Here is a 15,980-nt window from a genome sequence, read left to right on the forward strand (position 1 = left end):
TTATGTTTATGGAAACATCACTCCCACGGAAGCCAGTGTACTCTGGTAGTGTTTGCTTTTGTCTCTCCAATAGCCATAATTGTGTCCTTTTTACACTTTCATGGTTTTTCTTGGTTTTCTGTGTATCTATCACTCAGTCTTCCACGCAATTTACACTCTAGGCGTTCATCCCCACCTTACATGATAAAGCACATCTATCAGTTTCACTCATTTTCCTTAACGAAGTTCTTCCTTTAACCTCTGCCCATCAGCTGTATGCCTGATACCCGCTGTCATGTTCAGTTTTCTTTTCCTTATCAAATTTGCAAGCCCCTTCATTCCTCCTCTGGGCTGGATACCTGGCTTTATCATATGCACACTTTTCTTTCTTGGTTAATTTCCTCTTTTTAGTGAGGCGTGTGCTCTTGTGGCTCCCCAAGGGCATGGGTGACAAAGTTTTTGAGGACGTGAATACTTGTAATTATCCTTATTTTACCCTCATCTTTGCATATATTATATATTAAAACATCATATAGTCAATATATTTGCATGCATATATGAATATATTAATTTTAATCATTTGAAGCTCTCTGTTGCTTCTTTGTGAGTCAATTTCCTTCAGATTCCTGTTTCTTATTTACTTATATTGGTCTCTGGCTTTTACATTGGACGCTTCCCTAAATGGTGACCCTGGACTGTTCATTCATGTTTAAGGATGAAGTGTGAAAAGGCTGATGGGAAGCTCTGTATGCATGGCTGGGGCTGTCCACTTGTGGGCTTCATGGGAGGTGACGGGCGGTGGAGACCTAACTATGGAATTAGGGGAAACTACAAATGTCATATTACAGGTCTGTTCTCCTGGGAAGGTTAAAACTCCATCAAAGGATCACTTTCAGAATAGATTTCTTTTCTTAATCTTTAATACAATCCCCACATTCCTTTTCTCTGAAATCTATTTTTATAGGTTCAATGTTTATTGTGTTTCCTCTTCATTCTGCCCCAAACAAGGGGCTGTGGTTTGCCCTTTGCTTAGCTTTTATTTACTTGAGAACTTGTCTGAAAGAAAGGAAGGAAGGAAGGAAGGGAAGGAGGGAGGGAGGAAGGAGGGGAGGAAGGGACATTTCCTAAGATTTGCAGGCTGTGTGAAGGCAGGTTTGAGTCCACAGCTTCCAGACTAATAGCTTATCCAGGTGGCCCGACCACACAGTTCCTCCAAACCCAGCTGCCTATCTCACTCTCTTCCCAGATGGAGAAGAAAACCTAAACCATCCTGCGTGCACTACAGTAAGACCGGAGTCTGATTTCATTCCTGCTTGTAGCCGATGTTAGAGCATGTCCTGAATCTCATATACCCACTTCCTACCCCGCTGTTTTCAGGGAGTTGGAGTTTCTGCTTACAAACAGGAGTAGAGGAGGACCTTGGAAACAGCCCTCTTATTGCTTCTAAAAGGGTGAAGGCCATTGACCATGGCATCCCACGTAGTCTGTTAGCCTTGTAGTCGCTCAGGACCCCTTCGGATTCTGGCGACGCAATGCCCACTCCTGTTTTCAGTGTTACTGAGGTACATGTCACCTTCTGTTTCTTTATGCATTACTTTGTGATTTGGAATCAGAGGGTTAATTTGATTTCCAATTTTATTATCACTGGCTCTTTGAACTTCAGCAAGTTGCATAATCTTTCTAAATTCTAGTGTCTCAATCTAGAAAACAGGGATAAGGGTATATATGTCTGAGAGGTCATTTTGCTAATCAGATAAGGTGAGCCAAGTGGGTTATTAGCAGAGTCTGCTGTTTTGTCTGTGCTCAGGAAACGGTAAGAAAAGCTGTGTCTGGTCCTATGAGCTAGAAGACATTTTAAACCAGAAGCCCCCAAAGAGCTAAATTTAATGATCAATTATGGTAAACAAAAAACTTACATTTTTCGTTGTGGAATAAATTATCCTTCTCCATAGCTTTTAGTGTCAAACTCTGCCTCATTATTGCTAATTGTGAGCCATTCAAATCCTTTTTAAGAACAGGAATATCAATCACTCACTCAGTCATTATAGTTTAGTCACTTCTGGGTCTTTCTTGAGCTGTGCTAAAATATTCCCTTGGCTTTGTACAGAGGTAGAAGGATATTTTGCCAATTATCCTAACTATGTGCATACCTAGAGTTGTTTAATATTTCCCTGTCAACAATGCTCTAATCCATTTTAAAAATTTCAAACTAGTAAGAAAATTGAAGCTTTGAATCCATAAGTAATTAGGAAAGAACTATGGTACTGAGATTGAGGTTGAGTTTTAAAATTACTTTTCAAGGCATTTGAAAATATTTGAGTTATTCTGTACTTCAAATCATCAGAGACTAACGTTTAAACCCTCTTTCCAAATATCAAAGGTCCTGGTGTGTTGTAAAGAAAAGCTGTGCCCCTGGTGAACTCTGTGAACTAAGATGCGTGCGTGTTAGCATAGTGACTTTACATTTTGAGCAGTTTCCGGTTGCAGAGAGCACAGCAGTTTTTCATTTGTCACCACATGGCAGGAAGGCACGACTGCAGTATTTCTATTTTAGGGCATTGACCCTGAGGCCACAAAATGTGCTCCGGATAATGTGGTGACTTGTGGCACTGGGCTGAGCGCCCATGTTGTGAATGAATTCATTTCAGCGCAGTTTCATTAAAAGGAAGCATCTCTGGGCTGGGAACATCGCCTCCTAGGAATACTCAATAAGATCGAGTATGTGTCTAAAGGTTTAAACTATTTTTTCCCAACAGGTGTTTAACGGCATTAGAAGTAACTCACCACAGCTAGAGAAATTGTGCAGTAGTGTGAACGGCAGCAATGAGATCAAATCTTCAGGAAATACAATGAAGGTCATTTATTTCACAGATGGGTCCAGGCCATATGGAGGCTTCACTGCCTCCTACACATCCAGCGAAGATGCAGGTAATTTAGGATGTTATAAATACACCTGTTTTATCCCGGGCACTGCAGCTGCCCCACAGACACTGCCAACCACAGCAGAGCCATCCATTGTCCCTTCAGAGATGAAAGTTACCCCAGGATCTTCCAAAGAAGACGGACATAACCAGATAGAAACCCCATGCTGGGGAAAAAAAAAAAAAAAAAACAACCAAAAGACAAATGACCTCTAGTTTAGGAAAAGAAAACTGCTATTGTGAATTAGCACCTTGACAAATGCTGTTAGAAGAGCTTCTAGCTCACCTCCACACAATGTCGCCATTACCGTTGGTTGCCAGTTCCATAGTCCTTGGTCCATTCTTTTGTGCTGGAAGAGACCATCTCCCTCTTGGAAGGTAACTTACTCCCACAGAGTAACTACTTTATTTGAAAACAGATTTTATTGTTTCTTAGTCATTCATCCATCCATCCATGTACAGATTTCCAGCACACATGAATGGGGGTTCACATATGATGTGTAGAGTATTTGAAATTAAGCAAAATATGGCCTTTCCAATCTAAATATCCTACTTTCTGGATTGGTGTTATTATCTAAGAGCTTTAAAATTTAGGAAGAGTAGAACTGCATATTTAAAAAAAGCATTTAAGTTATTTCATTGACACAAGGAGCATTCGTTCTCTGTTAAAGGGGGCAAATTCATTGGAACACCAATGTTATATTAGCTGTTTGATCCAATTAAATTCTCAGGTCAAGGGGAAGAGTGTTAATCAGAAGTCACTAAGACCACTGTTATGTATAGATATTGCTCTAAATTAAATATTAATGAATGGTAGGCGCACTTAGGAGATACTGATGCACAGCTAAACCCCACCCACCTAATCTACACCTACAGGGAAATAAAGAAGCTGCTTGTTTTTGCAGATCTTTCTTTCTAAACCCACAGGAACTTCTCCTACAGTTGGCATGCATGAGCCAGCCCTTCACCCACAACGCTGACATCAGCTAGAAAAATAAATGGAAGCAAAAAAAAGCTGCCGTGGTTATTGTAGTTACTGTTTCTGTATTGTTCCTGTCTTTGTTACAGCATGAATCTTACTACTACTTTCTCCATTTCATTGCCTTCTGTTTTCTAGTGTGCGGTGGGTCCCTTACAAATGTCCCTGAGGGGAACTTTACTTCTCCAGGCTATGATGGTGTCAGTAATTATTCAAGCAACCTAAACTGTGAATGGACCCTCAGCAATCCAAATCAGGAAAACTCCTCCATTTACATTCATTTTGCGGATTTTTACCTAGAAAGTCACCAAGACTGTCAATCTGATGTCCTTGAGTTCCGAGTAGGTGAGTTCAATCAAGGAACACATTCTAGCATTCATCTACAGCATTCTCCTTATGCCTGGAGACCACCCACAATGAAGGAAGTCAAATGGCTATACTATGTGTGCACAGGAACCCGAAGAACATCAAGCAGACAAAGCCATCATCCCATGTGTGTCCAGCTGAGGAACACACCCCATAAACAGGGAATGAGACAGATCAGTATTTACAGCTAGACCCTGTGTCTCTACTGATGTGATTTACCCCAGAGAGATTCTGGTTTGACTTTGCTCTCTTAATGAATTCAGGTGGTCCCTTCAATTCTCATCTACTCTAGACTTGTTACTTGAGAGACTAGAATGTAGCATTCTACATTCAGAATGTGTTGGTGGTTTCCTGAATTTACAGGATTCACAAAAGAGGCCATGGAAGTCTCCCTAAGCCTTAGATATCTAAAGAAGTATTGCAATGTGCTAGATGGAGAGGCATATGGAAGCTATTTAGGGAATTATCCCCAAAGCAGTCAAGTTTGTCTTTGTTTTCATAATAGAAATGGATTGACTGTACCCAGTAAACTATAGTTCTCTTACGAATTTTTTTAAAATCTGCATTCAGGAATGATAACTCAATTTTAGTTCTTTCCAATAGTAGAGGCATGAGTTATCCATTGAATGCTCCAAAGTAACATTGAAGATCTCTTATGCTGTCCAAGGTTCACTGAGTTCCTAGTTATTGCAAAATTTCAAGACAAGGAGGCTGAAAGCAGTGGAGGTTAGTAGAGTTGGCAGTGGCAGTCTACCACGGCAACTACAGAAGCTGATGCTTGCTTTGAGAGCATAGAGGACAGAATTTTCTAGAAAAAGATTTTGATAAAGTTTGTGGTCACAGACCACCTGCCTCAGCAGAAGAATCATCTGGGCTTTCTGAGGTAAATGAACCTAGAAAAGGCTTAGGAGGGACACGGACTTCGTAGTTTGGGAATGTTCTCCATGTGGTTCTGATAAATGCTCACCACTTCTGCCTGGTTCAAAACCACTGGCTGACAGACTCAAGCAGAACAGCTGTATATAAAATTTTGTTCAATGAAATACAGTCATTTTTGAGACAGAATACTGTGTTTGTTGACTTATGAGATCAGTGATGTTGTCTGACAGACTAAGCAGGGAGGAGAGAGTGTGAGCTATAAATGTTAATCAAATTACTGCAGAGAGTCATCTACCTAAAAATAGCTAGCTCCAAATCTGATATTCTTGGCCTGAGTACTGAATAGCCCATTCTATTTATTTTATTTATGTATTTTTATTTAAACTTTTAATTAATTAATTTATTTTTCTTGGGAGGAGGTAATTAGGTTTATTTACTTAATTATTAATATTTTTTTAAATGGGGACACGGGATTGAACCCAGGACCTTGTGCATGCTAAGCATGTGCTTTACCACTTGATCTGTACCCTCCCCCCAATTCATTTTAGCTGAGTAAATAAAGTGAAGAAATCATTAAAATTTTAGGTAATCAGCAATTTTATCTTGCTAATATATTTTGTCACTATTGACATATTTCTTACTCCCTAAAAATAAAAAGCATACCCCAATTTTTAAATTAGTTGTATCTGTTTAGATACGCTAAAAATAATGATGAAAACACAAATTGAAACAAAATGGCATCTACAATAGAGAAAGAGGTCCATATAAAAAAAAATTTTTTTTTGCCCTGTTGGAGGCACTCTTTCCTTTGCAATTGGGAAAGACAGAAAGGCAATCTGTGAAATATTTGCTACTAAACCAGAATTTAAATGTGTGTCAATGAATACCTCAGATTTTTTTTAATTATTTGTTCCTACTGAATTCAATGACTATATTTTCCAAAAGATACATACATAATGGCACTTGGTGTGTTATTCTGTTCAGGTAATGCTGACGGGCTTCTGATGTGGAGGCTCTGCGGTTCTTCACAACCTGCAATACCATTGGTCATACCTTATCCTCAGGTGTGGATACACTTTGTGACCAATGAGCGTGTAGAACATGTTGGATTCCATGCACGATACTCCTTTACAGGTAGGACTTATGATAAGCTCTCCTACTTTGGCAATAAAATAATACATACATTTTAATGACATTTCCCACAATGATCTCACGTATATTTTGTTACATTTATTTTTGGACAGCTATCAGGGCTGATTTTACTGGTAATACCAATGAGACATTTAAAATTATACTTTCTAACCGGTTGTTGCCTGTCACTAGGAATTTCTAAATTTTAATACATTGATCTATAGCCCAGAGATCTGCCTATATTCTTATTGGCTTGAGTATTTCATCGAGAGATTATCTCTGGTTTTTCTATATAAACAATCATATCTTTTGCAAATTGATAGCACTTTTTTCTTTCAAACCCAATTCTTGATTTCTTTTTTCCAGTCTTATTTCACTAGCTGAGGCCACCATCGTAATGTCAAATGCAAGGGATGATGGCATCTTGTTTCTGACCTTAATGTGAATGCCTGTGACATTTCCTTGTTAGATATATTGGTTATTCTTAGGTTTTCAAGAAATACTTCTTATCACATCAGAAAAAAAATTCTCTTTAATTCGAAGTGTGCAAAAGGTTTTTTTTTTTCACTGTAAGATTTTGTCAAATAATTTTTTGGCATCTTTTGGGATGATCTAATTTTTTCCTACTTTAATATGTTAATGTAATAAATTGCACTGAAAGATTTTTCTCTTGTTAAACCATCCTTTCACTTCTGGATAAACCTTGCTTGGTCATGATGTGTATTTTGGACATATTACTGAACATAATTTGCTAAGGTTTTGTGCTGGATTTGCACCTGTGACATTCAGTTTGTACCTGAAAGTTCAGCTCCAGACCAGCAGTACCCCTCCTTTCTGCTTATCTGGACCATTAGAATTTTTCTAGTCCATTTTCACTCACAAGGCAGTCCTTTTAGATTTCCAACTTTATCCAAAAGCCTCAACTCCAGCCCTTGCTTTTGTGGAAGTCTGAGGCCATATGTTTTCTTTTTGCCTGATCATCAAAACCTCAAACCATATCTTGGTTCCATATCTTAGACTGACACACTTTGAATTTGAGATAACCCCCTCAGAATTTGAGTGCATTTATTGTTTATAGACTTTGAAGATTTCCTTTCTTTCCCTTAAGTTTGGCTCTGAAGCAAATACATGTTGGCTATAATTTGATCTTGTATTTCTTTGTGTTATGAACGGTTGGTTGGAGAAAGGAGAGAGATTGATTATCTACTCAGTCAACCATGTTGCCAGCGGGTTTTTCTTTATCAGATTGAAAAGAAAAGAGTCAGACTTCAGGAAGCAGTATTATTTGTGTGGAACACCAGACCACACTATACTTGAGAACTATGTCCATTTTTCAACTTGCTATGCCAATGTGTACTTGGATAACTGACTGCAATATATAGTGCTTATTGTCAAGTGACTAAGTCTTTAGTTATGGGACTTGGTCATATTCTTCAAGCTTATGTTTATTTTCACTGGCCTAGCTTTTTCCAAGAAAGACCATGTTATTTACTTTGCCCTTAGTGTATTTACTGTCAGTTACATGCTCATCTAATTCTTCTCCATTTATGGTTCAGATGATCTTCCTTCTCCTTTGTATCCAACTTGAGTCCGTCTTCACTATGTGATTCTGTTTAACTAACACTCTGTGGGATTCTGTTTATTTCTAATCTTTCATCCAGTTTTACTTTGCTTTCATCCAAATGTCACCTATTTATTCATTCAGTGTCCTTTTTTAAAAAAATCATAAAGTACAATGGCTATAAGTAGTATTTACTTTGGCTTTGCAGAATTGGGTGGGGCTTTTTTCCCCTGTCTTACTTAGAAGGTTACAAATCTAATTTCAGACTGTGGCGGCATACAGATAGGTGACAGTGGAGTGATCTCAAGCCCCAACTATCCGGCCTCTTACGACAGCCTGACCCACTGTTCTTGGTTGCTGGAAGCCCCGCCCGGCCACACCATCACTGTGAGTTCTGATGACTGGGTGAAACACTTCTGAAACTGTAGGACCAAAGCACCATGCTCTGTGGAAGCAGTGTTCTGTTAATAAGCAAGTGATTAGATGAGGCTCTGATCCTGCCATCATATCTTCTCCCTCAAAATTCTCTGATCCGAGTATATGCATGGGCATCTACAAGTTTATAGTTAATGAGGAATGGAATCTTTTTCAAACACAGGAGAAGCCATGTAGAGAAGATGATTTCCCCATCCAGAGAGAGATGGATTCGTATTCTTGCGATGAGTTGCCCCCCAAGTCCAGGGGACTGACCATGACCCTTATGACTCCAGTTCTGGGAGAAATTACCCCTTCTCAAAATTTCCAAGAGAAACTTCAATAAGAAAAATGAGAGGAGGGCAGGGGAGAATGAACTAAGAGACAGAAATAGTTACATGTATATTCATGTAAGACTGAAAAATTGTGCTCTGCACCAGAAATTGACACAACGTTGTAAACTGACTATAACTCAATAAAATAAAATAAAAAAAGAAATACAAAATTATTCAAATTAAAACAAAATGAAAGGATTTGTCAGGATTTTAACCAACTATATAGAACTAAGCTCTCTTACTATTCAGACTGCCTCATTCCTTCTCTTTTCTCCTGCAGCTAACATTTAGAGATTTTGACATCGAAGCCCATGCAACCTGTGCCTGGGACTCTGTCACTGTCAGGAATGGGGGCTCTCCTGGATCGCCTGTAATAGGACACTACTGTGGAAGTTCAAACCCCAGGACGATCCAGTCCGGGTCCAACCAGCTGGTGGTGATTTTTAACACAGACCATTCGGTGCAAAATGGTGGATTTTATGCTACATGGAGTACAGAGACTTTAGGTAAAAGAACATTCTCTGCACTTACTGTCTTTTTCACTGCTGTATTTTGAAAATTGATTAATCCTGCAAGTATACATTTTGTACCAACTCTGTCTCAGACGCAATTCTCAATATTTGCGCTTGCCATCTCGGATAGCAACCTTGGAAGGAAAACACAACGTCAGTACACATTTTCTCCACTTGCTTAGGATAAATGGGTTGATAATTTTTGCAGGACATGTAGCTTATCATCCGTAGACTCAAGATTTGAATAAAAACAGTGGAGCCAAGAAACTTGGATCTGAATCATTCACCACAATGCTTCTCTGGGCAAAAGGGCATGGCACAACTAAAGAGTGACAAATATCAGAAAATATGTGTTGCAAAATTCCAGTTATAAAATAAGTAAGTCCCAGGGTTGTGATGTACAGCAGAGTGACTCTAGTTAACAATACTGTGTTGTGTATGTGAAAGTTGCTAAGATTAGAGGAGATCTTAAAAGTTCTCATCAGTTGAAAAAAAATTGTAACTGTGTGGTGATTGATGTTAACTAGACTTACTATAATCATTTCATACTATGTACCTATATCAAACCATTTTGCTGTATACCTAAAGCTAATAATGTTATGTGACAATTATATTTCAATAATACATATCTCAGTAAGTGGGGGAAAGAAGAAAATATGTGTTGGAATCACAAGTAGTTTAAAATATTTAGAGCTTGGAGGCAGAGTGCTGGGTGGTGAGCTGAGGGCAGGAAAACCAGTAGTCCACATCATGAAGACCCTTGGATTCTGTATTGTCCCTTGAGCAACAGAGAGCTAATGAAGAATTTTGAGCATCAAAGTGACAGGATAAGCTCTGTGGTTTAGAACGGATGCTCTGTATGTGGCAAAACAGCATAGATTTGATTTCAGAAGATTAGTTGTTGTGCATGGAAGCCATGCACTTCATGGAAATGCCCAGAAAATGTTATGACTCACATTGGATACTTTTTTGTCAGGATCTTGTTACTGCCTTGCAGTATCACACAGGGCAATTCTTTCTAGAAGAGTCTGAGTTATTGAGAAGATCCTTGTGGAATGAGTCAGACTGTCCCTTCATGAACCACTGGCTGCTATTGAAATCAGAGGAGAGTTTTAGATGAACCACTGGTTTTCCAAGGGTTTAAAAACAAAAGATACAGGGAATACTCCTTAACTTCGTTCTGTTTGGAGTCCATGTTTTTTCTTTTGTCCTAAGTACCTATCTTAACATTATATAAAAATATTCTAGATTTTGCTTTCTTTCAATCCCTGTAATTCATTTTCCATCTATCCAGCCTTTCAATACGAATGAACCAGGTTGCTTAATGGAAGATTTTGCCCTCCTCAAAATCATTTTCTCCTGTCCAGCATGTTAGAATTAAATTGCAAATGAGTGTAGACTTGTTTTCTCATGTGTTAGTGGTAATAAAATACAAAACTTGGAGTTTCTGGTACAGAAATTCCACACAGTCTCAATGGGAGGGAAAAATACTGCTATTGTTCGAAGACAGGATAGAAATCTGTCTTCTTTATGGCATGGTCTCAGGTGAGTTCAGTGTAAACATAACAAAACTAACAGCTGAAACTTCCTGTGGCCTCAGGGACCCTGCGTTTACTGAGAGTTCTTGTAGACCTACCCTGAAGTCAGAGACTCATAGGCACTGAAAAGCTACACTAAAATCTCACGTTTAGAAATGTGTCTCCTCCAGAAGTCTGGGGTTACCAAAACTGTCATTGTCATCACACACTGATGACTTTTTTCACGACAATTTTTCAGGTTGTGGTGGAATACTTCATTCGGATAATGGCACCATCAGGTCCCCTCACTGGCCTCAGAATTTTCCCGAGAACAGCAGGTGTTCCTGGACAGTCATTACTCACCAAAGTAAACACTTGGAGATCAGCTTTGACAACAACTTCCTAATCCCCAGTGGTGACGGGCAGTGTCAGAACAGCTTTGTGAAGGTCAGTGCGCTTGTTTATTTAATTGGAGCCGAGCTGGTTTCAGGAACATAAATGTTTAGATTAGAAATGACTCATTGCCTCTCCAAGTAAAAAAAGGACAATTCTGCTGCTTGGATTGCTCAAATGAAAAAGAGAGAAACCTCCACCATTAGGAGTTCAAATCTGAACCACAGTGCCCTTTGCCCTGTGAACTTCATTTGCTAATACATAAACAAAGATCTTTAATTTAGGAGGGTGTCTGGCCTTATGAAATTCTCATGAGCATCTATAGTTCTTTCTCTCTTTCTTTTCTTTTTCTGTTCTAATGGACCCTTAAGGACAAAATGAATGAAAGTTACCATGACAGGCAGCAGAGCATCCTATAAAAATTTCAGAAAGCTGGACATGTATTTAGTGCCAGTCTCCACCTTTAGCCTTAAACACCCATAAGTCGAAAAGACAAGGAGGGACCCACATAAAATGATGGCCGGGGGCAGTCAGTCAGGCTCTCTTCCTTTAAAGTTAGAAATGTGGCTCCTGTGGCACTTACATCCCCTTTCAGTGACTTACGCCATGACTGTATCATAAATTCATTCCATCTGTGCTATTTTGCATCTTATATGTTATATCTCTAAGAGGCTCTATGCCTTTGAGTGGAAAGAACATTGGCCTTTGGTTCCCATTAGCCTGGACCCCACATCACTTGCATTTACACCTACATGTTCCTCTATGAGCTGATTAAACATTTGGGCTTTGAATTACTCAGCCATAAAATGAAGAGAATAATTCCTAGTTTAGTGGGACTGTTTTAAGCATGAGAAGTAATGGGACAGAATAACAGAAACAGTGCTCAGTACTTGGAACATAAAACCACCTAACGAGTAGAAACAGCTTGTATTGGTCAGTGTTGGTATTATTTAACATGACCTCTCAAATTATGTTTTACATCTAACTCATCCATGCACGCTGCTTAAATAAAAATCCCAGACTTACATATGATACACATATACTAGAACTCAGTGAATGAACACTTTCCCTAATTGCTTTTTTCATGACACAAATAAATTCTCTCTCTCATGGACTAACATCAAATGTACAGATGTAGGTAAAGTCTCGCAAGATCTTCAGTTGTAAAATGGAATCTGAAAAGTAATTTAGGCTTATTTCTCCTCTGGATCAAATGGAAATCCCTCTGACATCAGGCAAGGCCAGCACCACTGGCAGGTGGGATCAGTTTGGAGCTCTGCCAAAACTAAGTGGCCTGGGAGATGCCCTCTTGTTTTTCTCCTGCCAGCCTGAGACTCCTGTTTTTGCCAAGAGATACTGAGGTGGGTGAGCAAAACCAGTGAGAGGGGCCTGGCTACTGAAATTAACCCTTAACCTCACACCTTATACAAAAAGGAACTCAAAATAGACCATGAACTGATAGGTAAAATACACAGCTATAAACTTCCAGAGGGAAAAAAGAGCAGAAAATCTTTGGGACCTAAATATAGATGAAAAGTTCTTAGACTGAACATCAAAAGAATAATCCATGAAAGAGAAAATTAATACATTTTACCTCATCAAAATGAAAAATCCTTTGCTCTGTGAAAGCCTCTATGAAGAGATGAAAAGAAAACCTAGAAACTGGGAGAAAAGATTTCCAAACACTTGCCCTGATCACAGACTAATATATAAAATATAGACGGAACTCTCACACCCAACAGTAAAAATAAGGAGTCCCATTAGAATATGGGCAGAAGGTATGAACTGATATTTTACCAAAGAGGATATTTGGGTGGGAAATAAACATATGAAGGTGCTCAGCATCCCTAGCCCTTAGGAAAGATAAGAACTAAAAACACAGTGAGATATTGCTGCACACCTGTCAGAATGCAAAACACAGTGACAACACCAAATCCTGGCAAGGATGCAGAGCAGCTGTACCACTTTTTCATCACTGGTGGGAACTTAGAATGGCCCAGCCCCTTTGAAAAATAGTTTGGCAGTTTCTTATGCTTTTTCTGCATCTATTGAGATGATCATGTGATTTTTGGCCTTTCTTTTGTTGATGTGGTGTGTCACATGGATTGATTTGCGTATGTTGAACCATCCTCCTGCCCCTGGGATGAATCCAACTTGATTGTAGTGTATGATCTTTTTTATGTGTTGTTGGATTCTATTTGCTAATGTTTTGTTGAGAAGTTTTGCATCTGTGTTCATCAAAGATACTGGCCTGTCATTTTCCTTTTTGGTAGTGTCCTTGTCTGGTTTTGGTATCAGGGTGATGGTGGCTTCATAGAATGAGTTTGGGAGTGTTCCTTCCTCTTCAATCTTTTGGAAGAGTTTGAGAAGGATCAGTGTGAGTTCTTGTTTGTATGTTTGGTGGAATTCCCCAGTGAAGCCATCTGATCTGGGCAGTTTCTTATAAAACTACACATACACCTACCATAAGATCTAGCCATTGCACCCTAGGCATTTATCCCAGTCATGCAAACTGTGTCTACACAAAAACCTGTATACAAATGTTCATAGCAGTTTTATTGGCAATACATAAAAACTGGAATCAGTGAAAATGTCCTTCAGTGGGTGAATGGTTCAATGAACTCTGGTGCATGCATACCGTGGAGTACAACTCGCCAGTTAAAAACAAACTCTTGATGTTACCAAAGACAAGCTCACATGCCCGCTGCACCATGAGGCCAAACAAACTGAAACATTGAAGTTTGGAGCTGAGAAGGTTTATTGCAGGGCCAAACAAGGAGGATGGGGTGGCTCATGCCTAAGAAAACCCCAAACTCCCCAAAGGATTTCATCAAAGCATATTTAAAGGCCAGGTGAGAGAGAGGAGTCCCAGGGTATGTGATCAGCTCGTGCACAATTCTCTGGTTGGTTGATTGATGTGGAAGTAACAGGGCAGTCAATACCATCAACCCCCAGGCACCAAAAGGTCTGGGGACAATGCACCCTCGATCATCAAGTAGTTAATTTCTTCCCTTTGGTGATGGTTTTAAGTATCTGAAAAACTCAGTAAATATAAATGGGATACTATTATCTGGGTGCCTCAGGGAGGAGCTGCAGCAGAGGATATGGGGAGGGGTCTGACCATGGAAGACCCCACAGGGTCCTCCTTGGTTATACTGACAGGCTAACAATTTGAAAAAATCACCAAGGAGTTATTCCAAGTGAAGAAAGCCAATCCCAAAAGGTTACATACTCTACTGCTCCATTTATGTAATATTTTTGAAATGACAGTATTCAGAAGTGGAGGACAGACTGCCAGAGGTTAGGAAGATGGAGATGTAGAAAGGAATCGTGTGTGGTTATAACAGAGCAAGTCTAGGGAGCCTTGGCATTGGAGGTGTTCATTATCTTGAATGTGGTGGTGTGTAACTGGGCTATAACCGGATACACACATACACACGTGTGAACACAAGTATAACTGGGGAACTGATCAGATGCAGGCACTGTGCCAATGTCAACATCCTGGTTAGGATATTATACTATAGTTTTGCAAGATATCGATATTGGAGGAAACTGGGAAATGTGTACAAGGGATTTCTTTATATCTTACAACTGCATGTGAATCTGCTGGTACTCAATAAATGTTATTTTTTTTAGAAAATTGTTTGAGTGGTAAGATGTCACATGTAGCCAGGTTGAACTGTACCAACTTTAAGAAAAGTCAAAAAGTTTTTGACAATTTTGTCACATTTTGTAGATCCAGTATCATTTAAATTAGTTCTAGGTTGGATAGCCAATGAAATGTGTTCTTGACTGATGAGCTGGCAATGGATATTTAATAACTCTTTACCATTATTATCATTATAACACCTATGTTCTTGGGCCAAAAAGAAGCCATGTCAGACCCATAATTAATGACTTCAGGAAAGTGTAAGCCCTTGAGGATTCTTGAAGCCCTTAATTGAAGAACTTGAGATTCTTTCTTAAAAGTTTTAGCTCATTTCACTTTGCCTTTTTTAGTGATATTTGTGAAAATAGGAATATATGTAGCTAGCTCTCTCTCAGTCCTGTTTATAATTTTACAAAATGTGGGTAGAAAACTTCCATATACTGTTTCCATGGATAGTTAAGGGGACATTTCTTTCCCAACTTTTTTTTTTTTTATCTTAGCTATTTGGCAGAATAGCTTCACATGTGTTTTCGGTAGCTGCAGCCCCAGGCACCTCCTGTATCTAATAAACGGCAAATATAATTTGTCTTCAGTAAAATCCAGTAAGCTGGATATGCAGTGTTTGACAGTCAGTTGAAATGATACAGCTTTAAAGAGCCGAGAGTAAATCAGCGCTCTGAATCAGTGCTACCTCACGCCCGTTCCTGTAGGGCTAATTTGCTAATAGAAACATGTTTCACAGCTGGATGTGTTTATTGCTTTGTTTGAGGAATATTCCTGCAAATGCTATGTTTGGAATGAGTCATTTGATATGAATAGTCTAGTAAGGCTAATCCAAACCCAGTTACCTTCTTGCCTTTTTGGACCAGATAATTCTTAGTTGGGGGTGGGGGGGAGGTTGGGGAGGGGCATCATAGGATGTTTAGCAGCGTCCCTGGCCCCTACCCACTACATGCCACCCCCCACCCCAAATGTGACAATCAGAAATGCCTCCAGACATCACCAAATGCCCCTGGAGAGGGCAAAATTGCACCCGGTTGAGTCTCACTGGTTAAATATGTTTAATAGCCTTTTCCGTGATCATGTGCATTCACTACCTAATATCAGTATTTTTCTTGAGTGACTCAGCACTTTCCATGCCTGATCTCCTGTCTGAACTACTGCAGACTCCCAGCATCCTCTCCTCTCCTCCTCTTCCCCTTGAGCCTGCCCCTCCCAGCGGCTCCTGCCAGAGACATGGCCAGGATCTCTGACCTGCCACGGCGCCTGCACAGAGTCCGCAGCCTGGCTCCTCACTCACTTTCTGGCCTCTTTGCACTAGACCTGCCCCTTCCTGCCACTGGG

At 39.6% G+C, this 15,980-nt stretch overlaps 1 protein-coding gene across 2 annotated transcripts in view; it reads left to right on the forward strand.

The window, feature by feature from the left end:
• The window catches only part of CUBN (cubilin), a 273,783-nt gene that overhangs the window by 194,851 nt on the left and 62,952 nt on the right, over nt 1-15,980 (forward strand). For both annotated transcript variants that reach the window (XM_064479416.1, XM_010992039.3), the window contains exons 49-54: nt 2,736-2,907; nt 4,018-4,224; nt 6,109-6,258; nt 8,082-8,203; nt 8,846-9,071; nt 10,854-11,041. In XM_064479416.1, the coding sequence (XP_064335486.1) occupies nt 2,736-2,907; nt 4,018-4,224; nt 6,109-6,258; nt 8,082-8,203; nt 8,846-9,071; nt 10,854-11,041 (1,065 nt within the window). The remainder of the gene's footprint in view (nt 1-2,735; nt 2,908-4,017; nt 4,225-6,108; nt 6,259-8,081; nt 8,204-8,845; nt 9,072-10,853; nt 11,042-15,980) is intronic.

This window comes from Camelus dromedarius, chromosome 26 (genome assembly GCF_036321535.1).
Source record: "Camelus dromedarius isolate mCamDro1 chromosome 26, mCamDro1.pat, whole genome shotgun sequence".
Taxonomy (NCBI): Eukaryota; Metazoa; Chordata; class Mammalia; order Artiodactyla; family Camelidae; genus Camelus; species Camelus dromedarius.